The 16,586-nt window shown below is 37.2% G+C and overlaps 1 protein-coding gene across 1 annotated transcript in view; it reads left to right on the plus strand.

The window, feature by feature from the left end:
* The window catches only part of LOC149829648 (exocyst complex component EXO84B-like), a 78,225-nt gene that overhangs the window by 16,223 nt on the left and 45,416 nt on the right, over nucleotides 1–16,586 (plus strand). Inside the window, exons 3-4 of the mRNA XM_090016057.1 lie at nucleotides 9,337–10,384; nucleotides 11,131–11,640. Coding sequence (XP_089872183.1) covers nucleotides 9,337–10,384; nucleotides 11,131–11,640 — 1,558 coding nt within the window. The remainder of the gene's footprint in view (nucleotides 1–9,336; nucleotides 10,385–11,130; nucleotides 11,641–16,586) is intronic.

Consider the following 16,586-nt stretch of genomic DNA (forward strand, 5'->3'; position numbering starts at 1 on the left):
TTGGACTGAAGCTATGAATGAAGAAATGGAAGCTCTTCATGAATGCCAGACTTGGGAAATAGTCCCTCGGCCAGAAGGAAAGAATGTAGTTGGCTCAAAATGGGTTTATGAAGTATTGACAGATATAAGGCACGACTTGTTGCTCGAGGATTCGCACAACAATATGGTGAAGACTACGATGAAACTTTTAGTCTGATAGTCAAAATGGGTACTATTCGTGTCATCATATCCCTAACAGTCGATCGAGGTTGGAGCCTTAGCCAGATAGATGTTAAAAATGCATTTTTGCATGGAACTTTAAAGGAAAAAATGTATATGGAGCAACCTCCTGGTTATGCCGAGAAGGATCCTACTGCCTGGGTGTGCAAACTAAGGAAATCTCTGTATGGGTTGAAACAGGCGTCCCGTTCCTGGTTTGAAAGTTTCTCTATGCAAATTCAAAGTTATGGTTTTAGAAGATGCTCTCTGGATCACTCACTCTTTATTTTCCAAAAGGCAGGCATTGTTATACTTCTTCTTATATATGTTGATGACATTGTGATAACTGAGAGTTGAGATAATCATGTGCAAGACGTGAAACAGTTTTTAATGAAAACTTTCAAAATGAAAGATTTAGGGGAGTTGAGGTACTTTCTTGGTGTGGAAGTTGACAAACAACAAGACACATTGACACTCATGCAACAAAAATACACTCTTGACCTTCTGGAAAGAGCCGAGATGACGAATTGCAAACCAGTCAGTACTCCTAGTGTATTACATCAAAGGTTGAGCTCTGAAGATGGCCATCTTTGTGTCAACCCTACAATGTATAGAAGTCTCGTGGGAATGTTACAGTGCTTGACCTTTGCCAGACCTGATATGGTTAATGCTGTCAATCAGGTATCCCAGTTTATGCATGCTCCAACGGAGGGTCATATGGAAGCTGTGAAGCGCATTCTACGCTATTTAAAAGGAACTATAGGAGACAGACTTGTCTATCGCAAGAACGATAATTTGCATAGAGGACATGAACTCATCACTTATACAGATGCAGATTGGGCAGAGAATCCAGATGAGAGACGATCTGTCTCTGGATATTGTGCATATATTGGCCACAATTTAGTGTCCTGAAGCAGCAGAAAACAAAAGGCAGTGGCACGATCGAGTACAGAGGCTGAATACATATCGATGGCTGCAGGCACGACAGAAGCCACATGGATTAGACACTTATTGAGTGATCTTGGGGAGACAATTATTCAATCTTTTCTTCTATGTGACAATCAAAGTGCAATAAACATTGCATGTAATCCTATCCAGCATAGCAGAACGAAGCACATTGAGATTGATCAACATTTTATACGGCAGAAAGTCGAGATGAAGGAGATAGAACTACGTCATGTTCGAACAGAAGATCAAGTGGCAGACTTGTTTACCAAAGGTTTAACATGACGTCAATTTTGGCTATTGAAGAGCAAGTTGTACATGATCCAAAATCACGTACAACTTGCGGGAGGGTGTTAAAATCTAGCTTGCGTATGGATCTGGATCCAGATCCATACACATGGTATGTTAATGAAACACATGTTGTATTTCTCTCATTAATGGCATCCTTGTAATATCTCTGATATTACAAGAATAGTTGTATAGCTGCTTCATATATAAAATGGTTAGGGCTTGGAGGTCGAGCTATCGTAAGTCGCCCCAGCCATTGTTCTCTCTTTCTCTCTCTCCCTGTTTCCTGTAGATGTTGTACCAGATATAAAATCTGATACAACCCTCCTCTAAACTTTCTCGTCCTTGCCATCACTACCACCAACATGATCAATCCCCTCCCCACTGCTTCCACCTCAACATTCAAAACCCTGGCCATGAAGAACTTCCCCCACCCATGACCAACTCCTCTTGACTAGGGTCAGCTCCCCTCCAAGCCACCTGAACCAAGCCACCACAGATGCTATAGTCTCATGCATTCCAGGTCTTGCAGGGCCTCGCCGCAGCATGCCAGGGCTACCTCCAGTGCACATTGTTGGCGTCAATGTTGCAGATGAATCCCACACACTATGGGGTGCATCTGGGATCTACACCCACAATACCCACCATCATCATCTTCCCACTACATTGATAGGCTATCTATTTTTGTTTCTAAAACCAATTTCACACAATCAAAATAAATTTTTGCACAACGATAAATTTTCATATGAAAACTCATGTAAAGTTTTCTTTTCCTGTCAGTTTTTTTTCTAACATCCAAAAGTGGCCCTGACGTTATGTTATCCTTATAGGTGTTTATTGGCACTGGAAGACATAATGATGAAAAGCGGTACAAATTTATTCATGTAACTGTTAAAAATATGTAATCTCTTTAGTAATATCATATGTAATCTCTTTAGCTTTTTAGTCTAGTCATGTATTCTAGTTAGGTTAGGTTAGAATCTAATTAGGTTAGGCTTTATTTTTATGTTTTTGACATTATTAGACCTCATTGCTTTTTGACTTACTAAGAGTCTTGGGTATTTTGTGTGAACCTTTGTGGTTCTTGTGAGTGAACATTGTATATGAACCGTTGTGGTTCTTGTGAGAGATCTTTGGTGTGTATCATTTGAAGATTCGATTGTTGGTCTCGTCTTCTTACATAGTATCAGAGCTTGGTAGTGATCAAGCTATTCTTTCCGGTGCATCGAGAAGCATGTCATTCAAAGTTTGGAAAAGAGGTAACGTTCTTTAATTGTGATCGTGCAAAAGCTTGGAAGCTTGAAGATGCACTCGTACTCACTATCCGTGGTGGAGTACATATTCTCTCTTTTTCTTTCTTCCCTTCGTTATTTCTTTATCCAAACCTTGTAAAATGAATGACAATGATAATGTTACCATTAAACCCATTAAACTCAACGATTCAAACTATGTTACGTAGGCTTCAATCATGAAACACCTTATATGGGGAAAGGGGTTGTGGGATCAGTGGATGAGACCGATTTGAAACCTAAGCTAATTCTTACAAAGATTGAAGGTGAGAAAGAAATACCTCTTATGGACGTTGAAAAAACCAAAGCTATTACCACTTACTAGAAAAAGTGGAAAGAATGGAGAATGGGACATGCCAAGATTATGTCTTGGCTTATAAGTAGAGTGGATATCAAGAAATGTTCAAGTCTTGTCAAATTTGAACATGCCAATGATGCTTAGGACTATCCTAAGATAATGTATTCTCTTAAAGACATTGCACATGTGTGCAATCTACAAAACCAAGTTCGAAATATGGTTCAAGGGGATAAAAGCATTAGAAAATACTATAATAGCTTGTCTGAGTTATGGGAAGAGTTGTCTCTTCTTGAACCAAAGTGACATTGTCCATTAAGACATAGAACTCCGCCAAAATCAAATGAATGCGGAACACTTTTTCCAATTTGTGAATGGATTAAGACCGGAGTTTGAATAAACCAAGTCCATTCCTCTTCATCGAGGTAAGGTTTCCTCAATAGAATACACAATAGAAGAATTGAGTATGGAAGATAATAGACTTAAGAATAAAATTATCAAAAGTGATGATGACTCGGTTCTAGCCGTATCTAGACTGAAAAACCATGTTCGCACATACAAACCCCCAAATTATGGGAGGACAAATCATGAGAAACACGACAGTGAGTTTGAAAAAAGGAAATTAATCTGTTACTATTGTCGAGAACCGGGACATGTGAAGACTTATTGTCCAAAATTGAAGAAACCATATGAAAAGAAGGTTGCCTCTGTCGAACCTCCTTAAGAATCAAGTGAACCATCCATCGAAAGCATTCCCTTAATATAATTGGTAAAAGCACTTCAACCACTGCTCAAAGGAACATTTTCATCCACTGGAGCTGCCGTCTCTTCTGTCGACATTTTCGACCCTGGTAAAACTCTTTGGCTCCTTGACTTCGGTACTTCTTTTCATATGATACCAAACATTGATATGTTATCCAAATGTCATAACTCAAATGGGTCAAATGTATTTACCGCTGATGGAACATCCCTTGAAATCAAAGGAGTAGGAAATTTTGAAAATGTTTTTCAAAACTCAAAAAGGTTTTGCATTCCACAAGTTAGATATATTGTTAAACTTAACCTAAATCTTTTATTTGTCTCTCAATTGTCTGACCATGGATGTAATGTTTCTTTCTCCTCTCGTGGATGTCAAGTGCAGGATCACCAGTCAGGCAAGCTGATTGTGGAAGGCCATAGAGAATGAGGCTTGTACTACATGAATTTTTTGAAAATACCCAATAATACATTGTGTTGTAATATTCAAAAAGTTGACTTGGATCTATGGCACAAGAGACTTGGACATCCTAGTGTATCCAAGCTCCAATTTTTTTCAAAGATGAAATTTTTTTGTAATTTTGAAACATTTACATGTGAAAAATGTATTCTTGGAAAAATGAAAAGATTACCTTTTCAAGAAAGAACCTTTGTTTCTTCACGACCACTTGATTTAATACATTCGGATGTATGGTGTCCCGCGCCTGTCATTTCAGAAGGTAACTTTATGTAATATGTACTTTTTTATAAATGATTTCACAAAACATACTTGGATCTATTTTCTTAAACATAAATCTGAAGTTTTCTCACACTTTCAAATATTTTATAATTTAGTCAAAAATTAATTTAAAAATGATATTTCAATTTTTCGCATTGATTCAGGGAGAAAATTTTTGTCAAAAAAATTTAAAGATTATTTGAATTTATATAGTATTATGCATCAAAGATTATGCCTTTATACCCCTTAACAAAACAATTTAGTAGAAAGAAAACATAAACATATTATAGAAACAACAAGAACCTTACTCATTACACATCAAGTACCAAAGACTTTTTGGGCTGAAGCTACTCTAACTGCTGTTTACCTTATCAACAGAATGCCATCTTCTTCATTAAACAATATATCTCCTGTTGAAAAACTTTTTAAACAAATCCCAGATTACTCTAGGTTAAGAGTTCTCGGGTGCAAATGTTTTGTTTTTTCCGACAAAAATGATAAACTCTTCCCTCGTGCTATCCCTTGTGCCTTTTTGGGATATGCAAGTCATAAAAAGGCTATAGATCTATATCACAGGGATTCGGCCAGACAGGTGCCGCACCCGCGTCGACGCGACGCGATGCGGGTGCGGCACCGAGTGCGGTCAACCCGACCCTGGGTGCGTTGACCGCATCCAGGGTCATTTTGGTCTAATTTTTTGATTTTTAATTTTTTTTTGCCCTGTGAAATGGGCTGCGAAATTTAAAAAAAAAATTCTGCTGATAGCTGACCGCGCAGCGGGACCCGTCCCTTGCTGGATTTTGATTTTGATTTTGGCGTTGATAGCTTCGGTCTATTTAGAGTTGCCTATTCCTTGACGAGGACTTCCAGATTCTTCACCTCTCCCCACCCCTTGCTGGATCCCTGCAGGTAGCGATGAGAGAATGAAAGGACGGAACAACCGATGCCTACTTGCTGCTGCCGCTCTTGTTTTATAAAGGGGCACTTGTGTCCACAACATCTGGTGAGCTTTGTTGGCATCCCATGCTATTCCTGCCTCCAAACAATGAATTCGCAGCGTTGGTTAACTTGGAAATGATGATCCATCTTCCTTAAAAATTAAAACCAAAATTCAAGAGCCTTTTGAAGTCTTTATCCTTCAACCATCCAGATCTTTCTTCGTCAAGGAATTTCTCTCTCCATAATAAATGATAATGGTGGTGGTAGCCTTGGTGGCTATTAGTATTCACTTTTCTCTTGACGAGATGGGTGTTCTAGCCGTAGCCTGGTGTAGACCTCTCTTTTCCACATGTCAAATCCAATAAATTTCATTTAGCTGTCATCTAGAGTACATTTTGGAGATTTGAGATGGGTGCTCTAGCCGTAGCCTGGTGTAGACCTCTCTTTTCTACATGTCAAATCCAATAAATTTCTTTTAGCTGTCATCCAGAGTCCAGACTGGAGATCTGTGTGCTACTGTATATAAAATGAAATTTGAAGAACCCTAGGCAGTGGCGTGGCAGTGGCGGTGGAGCCATAGGCCTCGTGAAGACTCTCTCTCCAACAAACCACATCAAACCTTTCACTTATATTTTTTTTTGTGAAGACCAGGGAGTTTCATACATGATTGAATCATGACAGTCAGCAGAACGCAGCAGGCTGGGTCGATCAGATTGCCAATCCTTTCGATTCATCAATTTTGTCCCGTTGCGCCAAAGTACACAAAAAGTAGAACGTAGGTTACAAGTCTTCAAACAAACACACCAGCAAAAAAAAAACTGGTTATAAATCCTATATATATATATTTTTTATTTTTTTTTGCCGCACTCCCGCACCCGGGTTTTTTGGAAGTGACCCGCACCCGCACCCGCACCCATGTGACATAGCTATAGATGTTTTGATCTCAAAACTAAAAAATTTTACGTATCAAGAAATGTGTCCTTGGAAAGAGAAAGTTTTTTTGAAAGTAAGAACTCTAAGGAAATAGATGAATATTCATTTATGTTGGACTTAGTTTCAAAAATTGATGAAGGTGATATAGATGAAAGTCAAGAAGAGCAAAATGACATAACAAATACAAAATCATTTAGTGATCCTCTAGATTGTATTCAATACTCTAGGCGAGGTAATTTAGAGAAACCATGTGCTCTCGAGAAATATACTAAAGCATAGGAACAAGTGTCAACCATAAAGTCATCTAGAGTGTCTAAAGTTTCCGAAAAATTTATGTCATACGAGTCTTTTTCACCAAAATATCAAGCCTATATTGCTTTAATATATTCCTACGTGGAACCTTCTAACTATGTTGCAACAAAAGAATAATCTGAATGGGTCGAAGTACAAAATTAAAAGCTTTAGAAAAAACGAATACTTGAACTATTCCAGACATTCAACTAGGTCAAAAGCCTATAGGTTGTCGATGGGTGTATAAAGTTAAAACCAAGAGTGACGACACTCTTGAAGGTTTAAAGCCCGATTAGTTGCAAAAGGCTATTCCCAAGAATATGGAATAGACTATGAAGAGACTTTTGCTCCAGTTGCTAGAATGACCACAATTAGGATTTTGATGACTCTAGCCTTTTCAAAGAAATGACATATATATCAAATGGATGTCAAAAATGCATTTCGTAATGGAAATCTAGCTGCAGAAGTATATATAAAACCACCACCTGCCATCAATATTTTAAAAGAAAGACTGTTCGGTTAACTAAGGCTTTATATGAGCTTAAACAAGCTCCAAAAGCTTGGTATGATAAATTTAGTCAATTTATAATTGATTTTGGTTTTCAATCTTGTCTACTGACACAACTTTGTTTGTTAAAAATTCTGATGCAGGTATTATCATTCTTCTTCTCTATGCAGACAACATGATCATCACCGAAAGTGATAAGCAGAGAGTTGACAAGATTAAAAAATTTCTCAAAATACATTTCGAAATGAGTGATTTGGGTTTCTTAAAATTCTTTCTTGGTATAGACTTATTCTTCTAGAGGCTATTTGCTAACTCAGTCTAAATTTGCCTTGAATATTGTTGACAGGTCTGGTATATGGAAAACAGGTTGATACTTTCAAAATTGTAAATATCAAAATGAAGATTGATGATGAAGAACCATTTAAAAATCCAACACCTTAGAGGCAACTTGTCGGGACACAGTCTTATCTCTCTATTATAAGACCTGACATTGCGTATGCCGTCCACACATCAACTCAATTTCAGCATGCTCCTACCATTGTTAATATGAGAGCAATTTTACACATTATTAGATATATTAAAACTTTCATTTTTCAAGGTCTCTTTTGTTGCTTCTTTCTCCTTAGAATTAACTGCTTATAATGATATAAATTGAGGAGGTGATCCCAATGATCGACACTCAACTACTATTTTTTGTATATTTTTAGGTGAATCATTAATTCCGTGGAGGTGCAAGAAGCAGCAAAAGGTCTCTCTCGTCAACTGAAGCCGAGTACAGGGCTATGGCTACAACCACTATGGAAGTAGTCTGGCTAAAGCGTCTTCTTCATGACATGGGTGTTGAAAGTATAGGAGCATCAAGACTATGCTGCGACAATACAACAACAACAACGCCTTCATCCCAAACAATTGGGGTCGACATAGTTTTATTTATATTGACAGCAACCGAACATTTCACAAACGGACCAAACATATTGACATGGATTGTCACTACGTGCGAGAAAAATTTCTACATGACACCATTGATCTTCCCTATGTTTTCTCAGAATATCAACCGCCATATTTCTTTACCAAACCTCTCGCTGCTCCTCGATTCCACTTTCTCTTGAACAAACTTTCGGTTATCCAACTATAAGTTTGAGGGGGAGTGTTAAAAATATGTAATCTCTTTAGCTTTTTAGTCTAGTTATGTATTCTAGTTAGGTTAGGTTAGAATCTAATTAGGTTAGGCTTTATTTTTATGTTTTTGACATTATTAGACCTCATTGCTTTTTGACCAAAGACAAAAAGCACTTACTAAGAGAGTCGTTGGACTCCCTCTAGGTCTCGTCTTTGTGCATTATAAATATGGGGTTGTTTCCCCTTGTAAGATATGTTTTTATGAGGGTAATTCCCATTAAATAAGAAATATTTTTTTCTTCTTGTTTTGCATACCCTTTCTTGGGTATTTTGTATGAACCTTTGTGGTTCTTGTGAGTGAACATTGTATATGAACTGTCGTGGTACTTGTGAGAGATCTTTGGTGTGTTTCATTTGAAGATTCGATTGTTGGTCTCGTCTTCTTAGAGTATCTTTGCCTTTTTGGTTGGTGATGTGTGTTGAGGGAGGGAGGGAGGGAGAGGGAGGGGGGGGGTGTTATGTAGATTTTAGCCCTTTGTATTAAATTAGGAGCATTCATCTGGCTTAAAATTAGCATACCACCCTTAAGGTGGTGTAGCCTTACTGAAATTTTGTGGCAACTTTTATAGCAAAAAAGTCACTGCTACTTTTATCAAATTAGAATTACTAAACTAAACTTACGTTGTTTCTGAAAATGTTATTTGACTTGACTTTTTTGTTGGTTTGAATGCGATTTTTCACACGTATTAGTGTTTGGCTATGGTGCGGCTACTGCCCTTGATTTGTTGTTTGACATTGGTGGCAGCTCCTGTGTGTCAAGCATTACATTAGAATTGTCTTGGCAAGAATAAACTGTAAGTGTACTTGTGGCTTTCAGCCTTCTACTTGTGTTACAGTCTGTCACATGGACATGGGCAGGATAAGGAATTAAGAAGAGCACATGACATGAAATGGCAACTTTGTGAAAATAGGACATGGGGATATTTTTATATACATTTTTAAAAAAAAAGTACAGTTCTTGATTTCCTTCATGTATATCATGTGTATCTGATCTTAGGACTTCCAAGGAGATATCTGATCTGGAGGGAGAGCTACTGTCTATCAGGAATCTTCTTTCTACCCAAGCAGGTTTTATTCATGCTTTGGCTGAAGGTGTGAACATCAATTCCTTATCTACTCGATTTGATGGTTTGGCATCAGATAGCCTTTCTGATTTCGAGGAAGGACAGCCTTCAGATATTGAAAAATGGGCTGCTGAGCTTCCTGATATCCTTGATGTTTTATTGGCGGAGAGGAGAATAGATGACACTTTGGTTGCTCTGGATGAAGGTGAAAAGGTAGCTACAGAAGCACAAAAGAAGATGACCTTGAGCCTATCATCTCTTTCATCATTACAGACTGCTATATCTGAACATAGAATGAAGTTAGCAAATCAACTTGCAGAAGCTGCATGCCAGCCTTCTACACGGGGTGTTGAGCTTCGTTCAGCAGTTTCAGCTCTTAAAAGACTTGGAGATGGGCCTCGTGCACATACTTTGCTACTCAATGCTCATTACCAAAGGCTTCTTTACAATATGCAAAGTCTACGGCCATCAAGCACCTCATATGGAGGAGCATATACTGCAGCTCTTTCACAGCTAGTATTTTCTGCCATTGCTCAAGCTGCTAATGATTCTTTGGCTGTCTTTGGAGAGGAGTCAGCATATGCATCGGAGCTTGTTATATGGTCTAGTAAGCAGACTGAGGCTTTTGCTCTTCTTGTGAAGAGGCATGCATTAGCTTCATCAGCAGCTGCCGGAGGATTGAGAGCTGCTGCTGAATGTGTTCAAATTGCATTGGGTCACTGTTCTCTTCTAGAAGCTCATGGATTAACACTTTGTCCTGTTCTGTTGAAGCTCTTCAGGCCCAGTGTTGAGCAAGCATTAGAAGCTAACCTTAAGAGAATTGAGGAGAGCACTGCTGCCTTTGCTGCTGTGGATGATTGGATGCTCACGCATGAACCGCTTAGTACTCATCCTCGATCATCTACTGTTGCTGTTGGTAGTGGTGTTGCTTTCCAGCCCAAGCTTTCAAGCAGTGCGCATCGGTTCAATTCAATGGTTCAGGTGTTCCATCTTTGCTTTTTGGTGAATTTTGTGATAGAATAAATAAAATATTTTGCAGCCATTTTACAACCATTCACTTTTTTCCATACTTGTCATTTTGTCTTCTTGAATTATATAAAGATTCTTTATTGGAGTAAGTTGATTTTTGTTGCAGTTTTACATCATCATTGTCACTTTTTGTTTTTTTGGGTTCTACTGAAATCTAATTTCCCATTGCCCTGTTGTAAGACAGCTAGTATTCTGAAAGTGTGAGAACTAATAATTTGACAGTCATGACAAGTAGTTAATTTTTTGAGTTATTGGTATTGCTTCTTAGTTTATAAAAGAGCAGAAATAATTTGCCTAGAATCATCAAGTTTTTTACACCTCATAATTGTGTTTATTTTACATGAGACTGGCTATCCCGTGAGTGGATTTATCAGTCAATATTTGACCCATGTATGTTCTGGTCAGACACTTTGAAGCTTGTTGTCTTTTCTCCTCCCTTTATGAGACTATTCATCATTTCCAACTTTCTCCTCTTCAGGTTTATTTATCCCTTCCGCTTGCTCCCTTAATTTTACTGAAACATATTGCTTAGAAATATTTGTGTTAAAATGACTGCTTGTGTTTACACTCAAACACCTTCTGTGTTTACGAGCATTCATGAATCTATAACTATGCCTCTTCTTTTAGTCTTTTGTATGTAGCAGCTATCCATGGTATTCTTGTCTATGCATTCTTGACCTTTTATTGTGTTCCTGCAGGATTTCTTTGAAGACGTGGCTCCACTGCTCAGCATGCAGTTAAACAATACAACATTAGAAGGGCTTTTTCAAGTATTTGAGTCATATGTGAACTTGCTAATAAATGCTTTGCCTGGATCCATAGAAGATGATGGAGAAGGATCTGGGAATAAAATCGTTAGAATGGCTGATACTGAGTCCCAACAAATAGCTTTATTAGCCAATGCTTCACTATTAGCTGATGAACTCCTCCCACGTGCTGCCATGAAGCTTGCTCCATCTTATCAGGCAAGTGCTAAGGATGATACACGGAGGAGAGCTTCTGAAAGGCAGAGCCGGCTTCCTGAACAGAGAGAATGGAAAAAGCGGCTGCAACGTTCTGTAGACAGATTGCGTGACAGTTTCTGTAGACAACATGCTCTTGATCTTATTTTCACAGAAGATGGCGACACTCATTTGAGTGCTGAACTGTATATCAGCTTGGATGGATATGTAGATGAGCCTGATTGGTCTCCATCTCCAATCTTTCAGGTAATTCTCAAATTCACATAGCTTCTGTAAATCTCCCTGCAACAGAACGTATAATGCATTTATTTTTTTCTTTTGAAAGTATGGAAAACATTTCATTAATATCTCATAAGAAACAGTCTACAAAGCAGAAGTCGGCAAGGAGTCGACTTTTAGATCATTTTACAGGTTCGGAAAAGATTTGTAGATTGGGTGAAGCCATTGTATAATTCATTAATTAATGCTCTTGATCATTCAGAATATGAAGAGTTAATTTCTTAGTATCTTGGTTACTTTTCTCCTTAAAGATCCATCTCATCAAAGATACACATGTTGAAGACAAAGCAGGCATTATGCAATCTACAGATCTCCTTTTCTTTGAATGATTTGAGAAGGTAAATTGCAGTAGTTTTACATTTTCTTTGGTTTTTTCTTTTTGAGGATACATGATGATGTAATATTTTTAGGATAAGGAGTGGCCAAAAATGTCAACTTTTCAGATGCCACATCTCTTTAACATTTTACGTAACATTTAAGACTGGAAGAGTGACAACAAGAAGGCAAAAAAGTTACACAAACCTATATGACAAGAAGAATCTGCATTCTGCAACCATGAAAAGACCCCCCTATTCTTGGACATCTGATGAAAATAAGCATCACTGTATCAGTTTCTCTGATTGCATAGCACGACATTGAAGAATGCCCATTATGTAATTTGTTTGTTTAATCATTTGCAGTATCATTTTTTATGCTTGGATTGTATCTATTTATTTCCATTCTAGTTATAATTTGCATAATCGTATCACCTTATACGCTGATAACAGTGCTCTATCCGTGTTTGTGGTGTATGTGGGGGAACCACATCAGAGGTCAATGGTTTTTGAAGAAGTTTTTTTATTCTTTCTCATGGAGTTTCTTGGATGATGCCCATAACCAAGTTAGGATGCTAGACCAGTTGACTAATGAATCAAGACCCTCACAAAATGTCCGGCTCTGTCGTGGTTGGGACCTTAGATTTCCACAAGATATCCTCCACAATTTTAGATGTTTAACGCATAAATTCATGGTTTCAAAAAAATTGTCTTCATATGCAGCTAAATTACACTATTTGGCCATATGCTGGAAATCACAATGAGGCTTATTCAACTCTAATCAAAACATTTATAAATTTTGGATGAGTTGTAGTTTCACAACCCAAAACTTTACTGGTATGAAAATAGATACATATAGAAAAGTCAGAGAATTGGAAAGAATGAACCTAGCCTAACTCTTATTCTTTTCTCTGATGTTTGAACAAAATGCCAACATATCTAACATCTACTGCTTGAACCTTTTTACATTCCTTTTAGAAACTGCTGCTTTGGACTTTCTTTGATTCAGATCCCTTTCTCTGATAAGTTGTGTAAGGTGATCTGAGAGAAACCTTTGCTTTTACCATAGCTTTAAAGTCCAATGACTCTTGATTTGACCCGACATTGGTTGGTCCTTGACTTGGCCAAGTCATGACAATTTCATATTTTATATAAAATATGTAAACATATGTATATAGCATGATTGATATATATTGTATTACTAATATATCATATGCATAAATGTATATGAAGTAATAATGTAATATTTTTATATGTTTATTACATATTATATTATATATATGTAATAATACTATATAATATATATATACACATTATATATATATATATATAGAGAGAGAGAGAGAGATTACATTCTATATATAAATTATATGTATTGTACATGACACATAATATACATGTATGTGTTCAAGGATACACACACACATATATCTGTGGTTGTGTGGGTGGGGGGTTAATGTTTGCTACTCTCATGGGTAACCCCTAGTAAAAAACTGTAGTAATTTTTAATTTTTAATATTTTTTACACATCTAACCCTCCAGATCTGTCACACGGACTCGGCTAGGGAGGCGCTGCACCCGAGTCGACACGCCACGACACGGGTGCGGCTTCGGACACGGCTCGGACTCGGTCAACGCCGAATTGGACTCGATCAAAGAGTCGAGGCCGAGTCCGTCCTTGTTTTGGACTCGGTCAACGTTGACCGAGTCCAAAAATGTCTATTTGTATGGTGAAAAAACTAAATTTTTTTTTTTTTTTATATTTTGTATTTAAAAAAATATATAAAAAAGACTGTATATATATATAAGACATTCGGATCATTGCATCATTTTCATATGCATTCATAATTTTTATAAACAATAAGTTAAATCACATTTGACCATTTCAACGTGAAACACACGCACATACCTTATAAGTAATTTAGTTAGATATTCATGATGAATCATGATACATATGTGTGATATATTTACTCAGACAATCATTTGCAATGAAACTATTAGGCATAATGTATCATTCACCTAATAAGTAAAAACTAGTCATTTGTAGGCGTGATGTGTCATTCGCACATACGCTAACATAAGCGTCACAATCATAACTTCATATTAAGATCTAAAATCAATAAGGATCTGATTATCATATCTGAGTTCAATATATATAATAGAAAAGCCAAATCTATAGATTCATAATTGACTATCTCAATCAACTCAGAAGATCATCACAATTCATCATAACATTTCATTTATTCATAATAAAGATTTACAAAATCTACGCCGGATTACCTGGTCTGGGAAATGCACAACCTCACAAGGAGTTACCGCCCTAGACGGATGGTCTGCTTGGTCTTGGACAATGCACTTCCTCACAGGAATATACCGTCTTCGGGGGCTACCCGCTCTTGAACAATGCACTTCCTCATAGAGACTTACTGCTCTAGCCGGATCACCTGATCTGGTCATGCACACCCTCACAGAGAATCCTTTGGGAACAGTTCCTCAACGGGTACCATATTCAGTGAAAACTATTGTGATACACACATCAATACAATTGACCACTCTCAGGGTCGATAGCCATCAACACAGGCATAAGCATGTATATAATCAAAGCATCACACCATACATCACTTCATATGACATTAAAATTATAAAATCACACATTTAACCAATAAGGCTTCATGAACCAAAGTTTACTATTGAACTTAAACATTTATTGCATGCATTCATAATTTCATTTCACGTGGCATTTAAATCATATCATACATAAGCATATTATTCTACGCATCATATCATCGCCACAAAGAACATTTCCCTTCGTAAATTGAACCTCAAAGCATGTGTAATCAAAACATGAGTTCTATGATGCATACGTGAACATGCACATTTCATAACACGAAGCAACTAAACCTCAATATACATAACTCCTACGTAGTTCGAGATTTGTACACACGATAAAAGTCATATGCATTTTTCACCACATGAATCGATATATCACCTTAGATATAATTGTGTAAGGGTTAGTCAAAATCTCATTGACCATCCTACCGTACATCATACGCATATATTTCTCAAGCAAACAAGACATACAAGTTCAAAACAATTTATAACATTCGCATGCTTTCTTCTATACAAGAATAAATGAGTCCATCATATGATAAAACAATATATATAACATTCACAGTATGCATCGAACACGACTTATACATATTCATAGTAGTTATATGTGCACCATGTATCAAATTCATACAAACACACAAAGCAACATAGTATGCGCAAACCAAAGTATGATGACACACATTGCGTACATATTATACATTCATAAGTGCACAAGCATTCAAACTCACACACAGGTGTACCTACAACAAACACACTCCATATTCCGCTAACTACAATAATGACAAGCATGATCTCCGAACTACAATCACAAGAGTCCTAAATATTCACAACTAAGTGAAGTCTGTGAGCATAACTTGTATTTGTAATTCATTTAGATATTCAGTGCAACATACACAATTAGTGCCTTAACATGCTCTCTATAAGTTCAGTTAAGGTATCTTACCTTAATAATGTGAAGAACAATGAATCAAAACTCAAAAGACCGAGGAGTTTCGAAGTCTGCAAAGACCGCTACCCAAGCAATACAACGAACCCTTCTTGTGCGATCGCATATGCCAAAAACTCAAAAAATGCCAATTATAACAAGATTAACCAAAAATAGCAAATTACCCAATAAATCATTACCAAGAGCCAAATAACACACAAATACACTCCAATAATTTACCAACTCTATCAAAAATATATTTAAATATAATATATATATATAAATAGTGACTTATAGCCCAAAATAGTTCTATAAATGCAAATTATACCTTGATTGGCTTCAATGAATAAATGAATATGTAATAAATAAATAAATAAAATCAAAAAGCCAGAAACACATTTCTAATTTGGAGATAAAAAAATAAGTTATTTATTTATTAATAATCCTTAAAAATTACGGGTTTTGAAGGGGTATGAGTTGGGGTCGTTACAGGTTTGGTATCAGAGCCACCACAAAGACTTACGCTTTTATCATATTTTTAGTGTTAAATTTTTTATTTTTGGTATGTGAGCTCTGTCCGGAAGCATCAGCAAGTCGTGCCTCGTACTCTAGAGCAGTCTTCTTCACTGGTAAGGCTATTTAATATTTTTATTCAAAGCATGTGAACTCTGTATGATTGATTGCAATCATAGTTTAAATTTTCATTTGGTGTGAATTTAAAAGTCTTAGTGTGAATGGTTTTTATCATGAAATCTCTCTACTTCTGCCAATTGGCGGGAGCACCAGTGGAAGACGAAGCACCCCTGCGTGAATACATCTACGTAAGAGGGAAAATACGTGTCCAGGAACTCCTTCTGGAATACCTCCCAGGGAATCACGTCCATATCGGCTAACTTCACCCTTCGCAGGGTGTCCCACCACTTTTTGGCATCGCCCTTCAGACGGTACGTGCCAGAAGGTGTCTTCCTGTCCTCGGGCACATGTATGACATCAAACGCTCTCTCAATCTTCTCGACCCAGCTCTCGGCTGCCTCTGGGTCGGCCTTGCCTGCAAAAGTTGGCGG

This window comes from Nuphar pumila, chromosome 8, assembly GCF_984573655.1.
Source record: "Nuphar pumila chromosome 8, dmNupPumi1.hap1.1, whole genome shotgun sequence".
Classification (NCBI taxonomy): domain Eukaryota; kingdom Viridiplantae; phylum Streptophyta; class Magnoliopsida; order Nymphaeales; family Nymphaeaceae; genus Nuphar; species Nuphar pumila.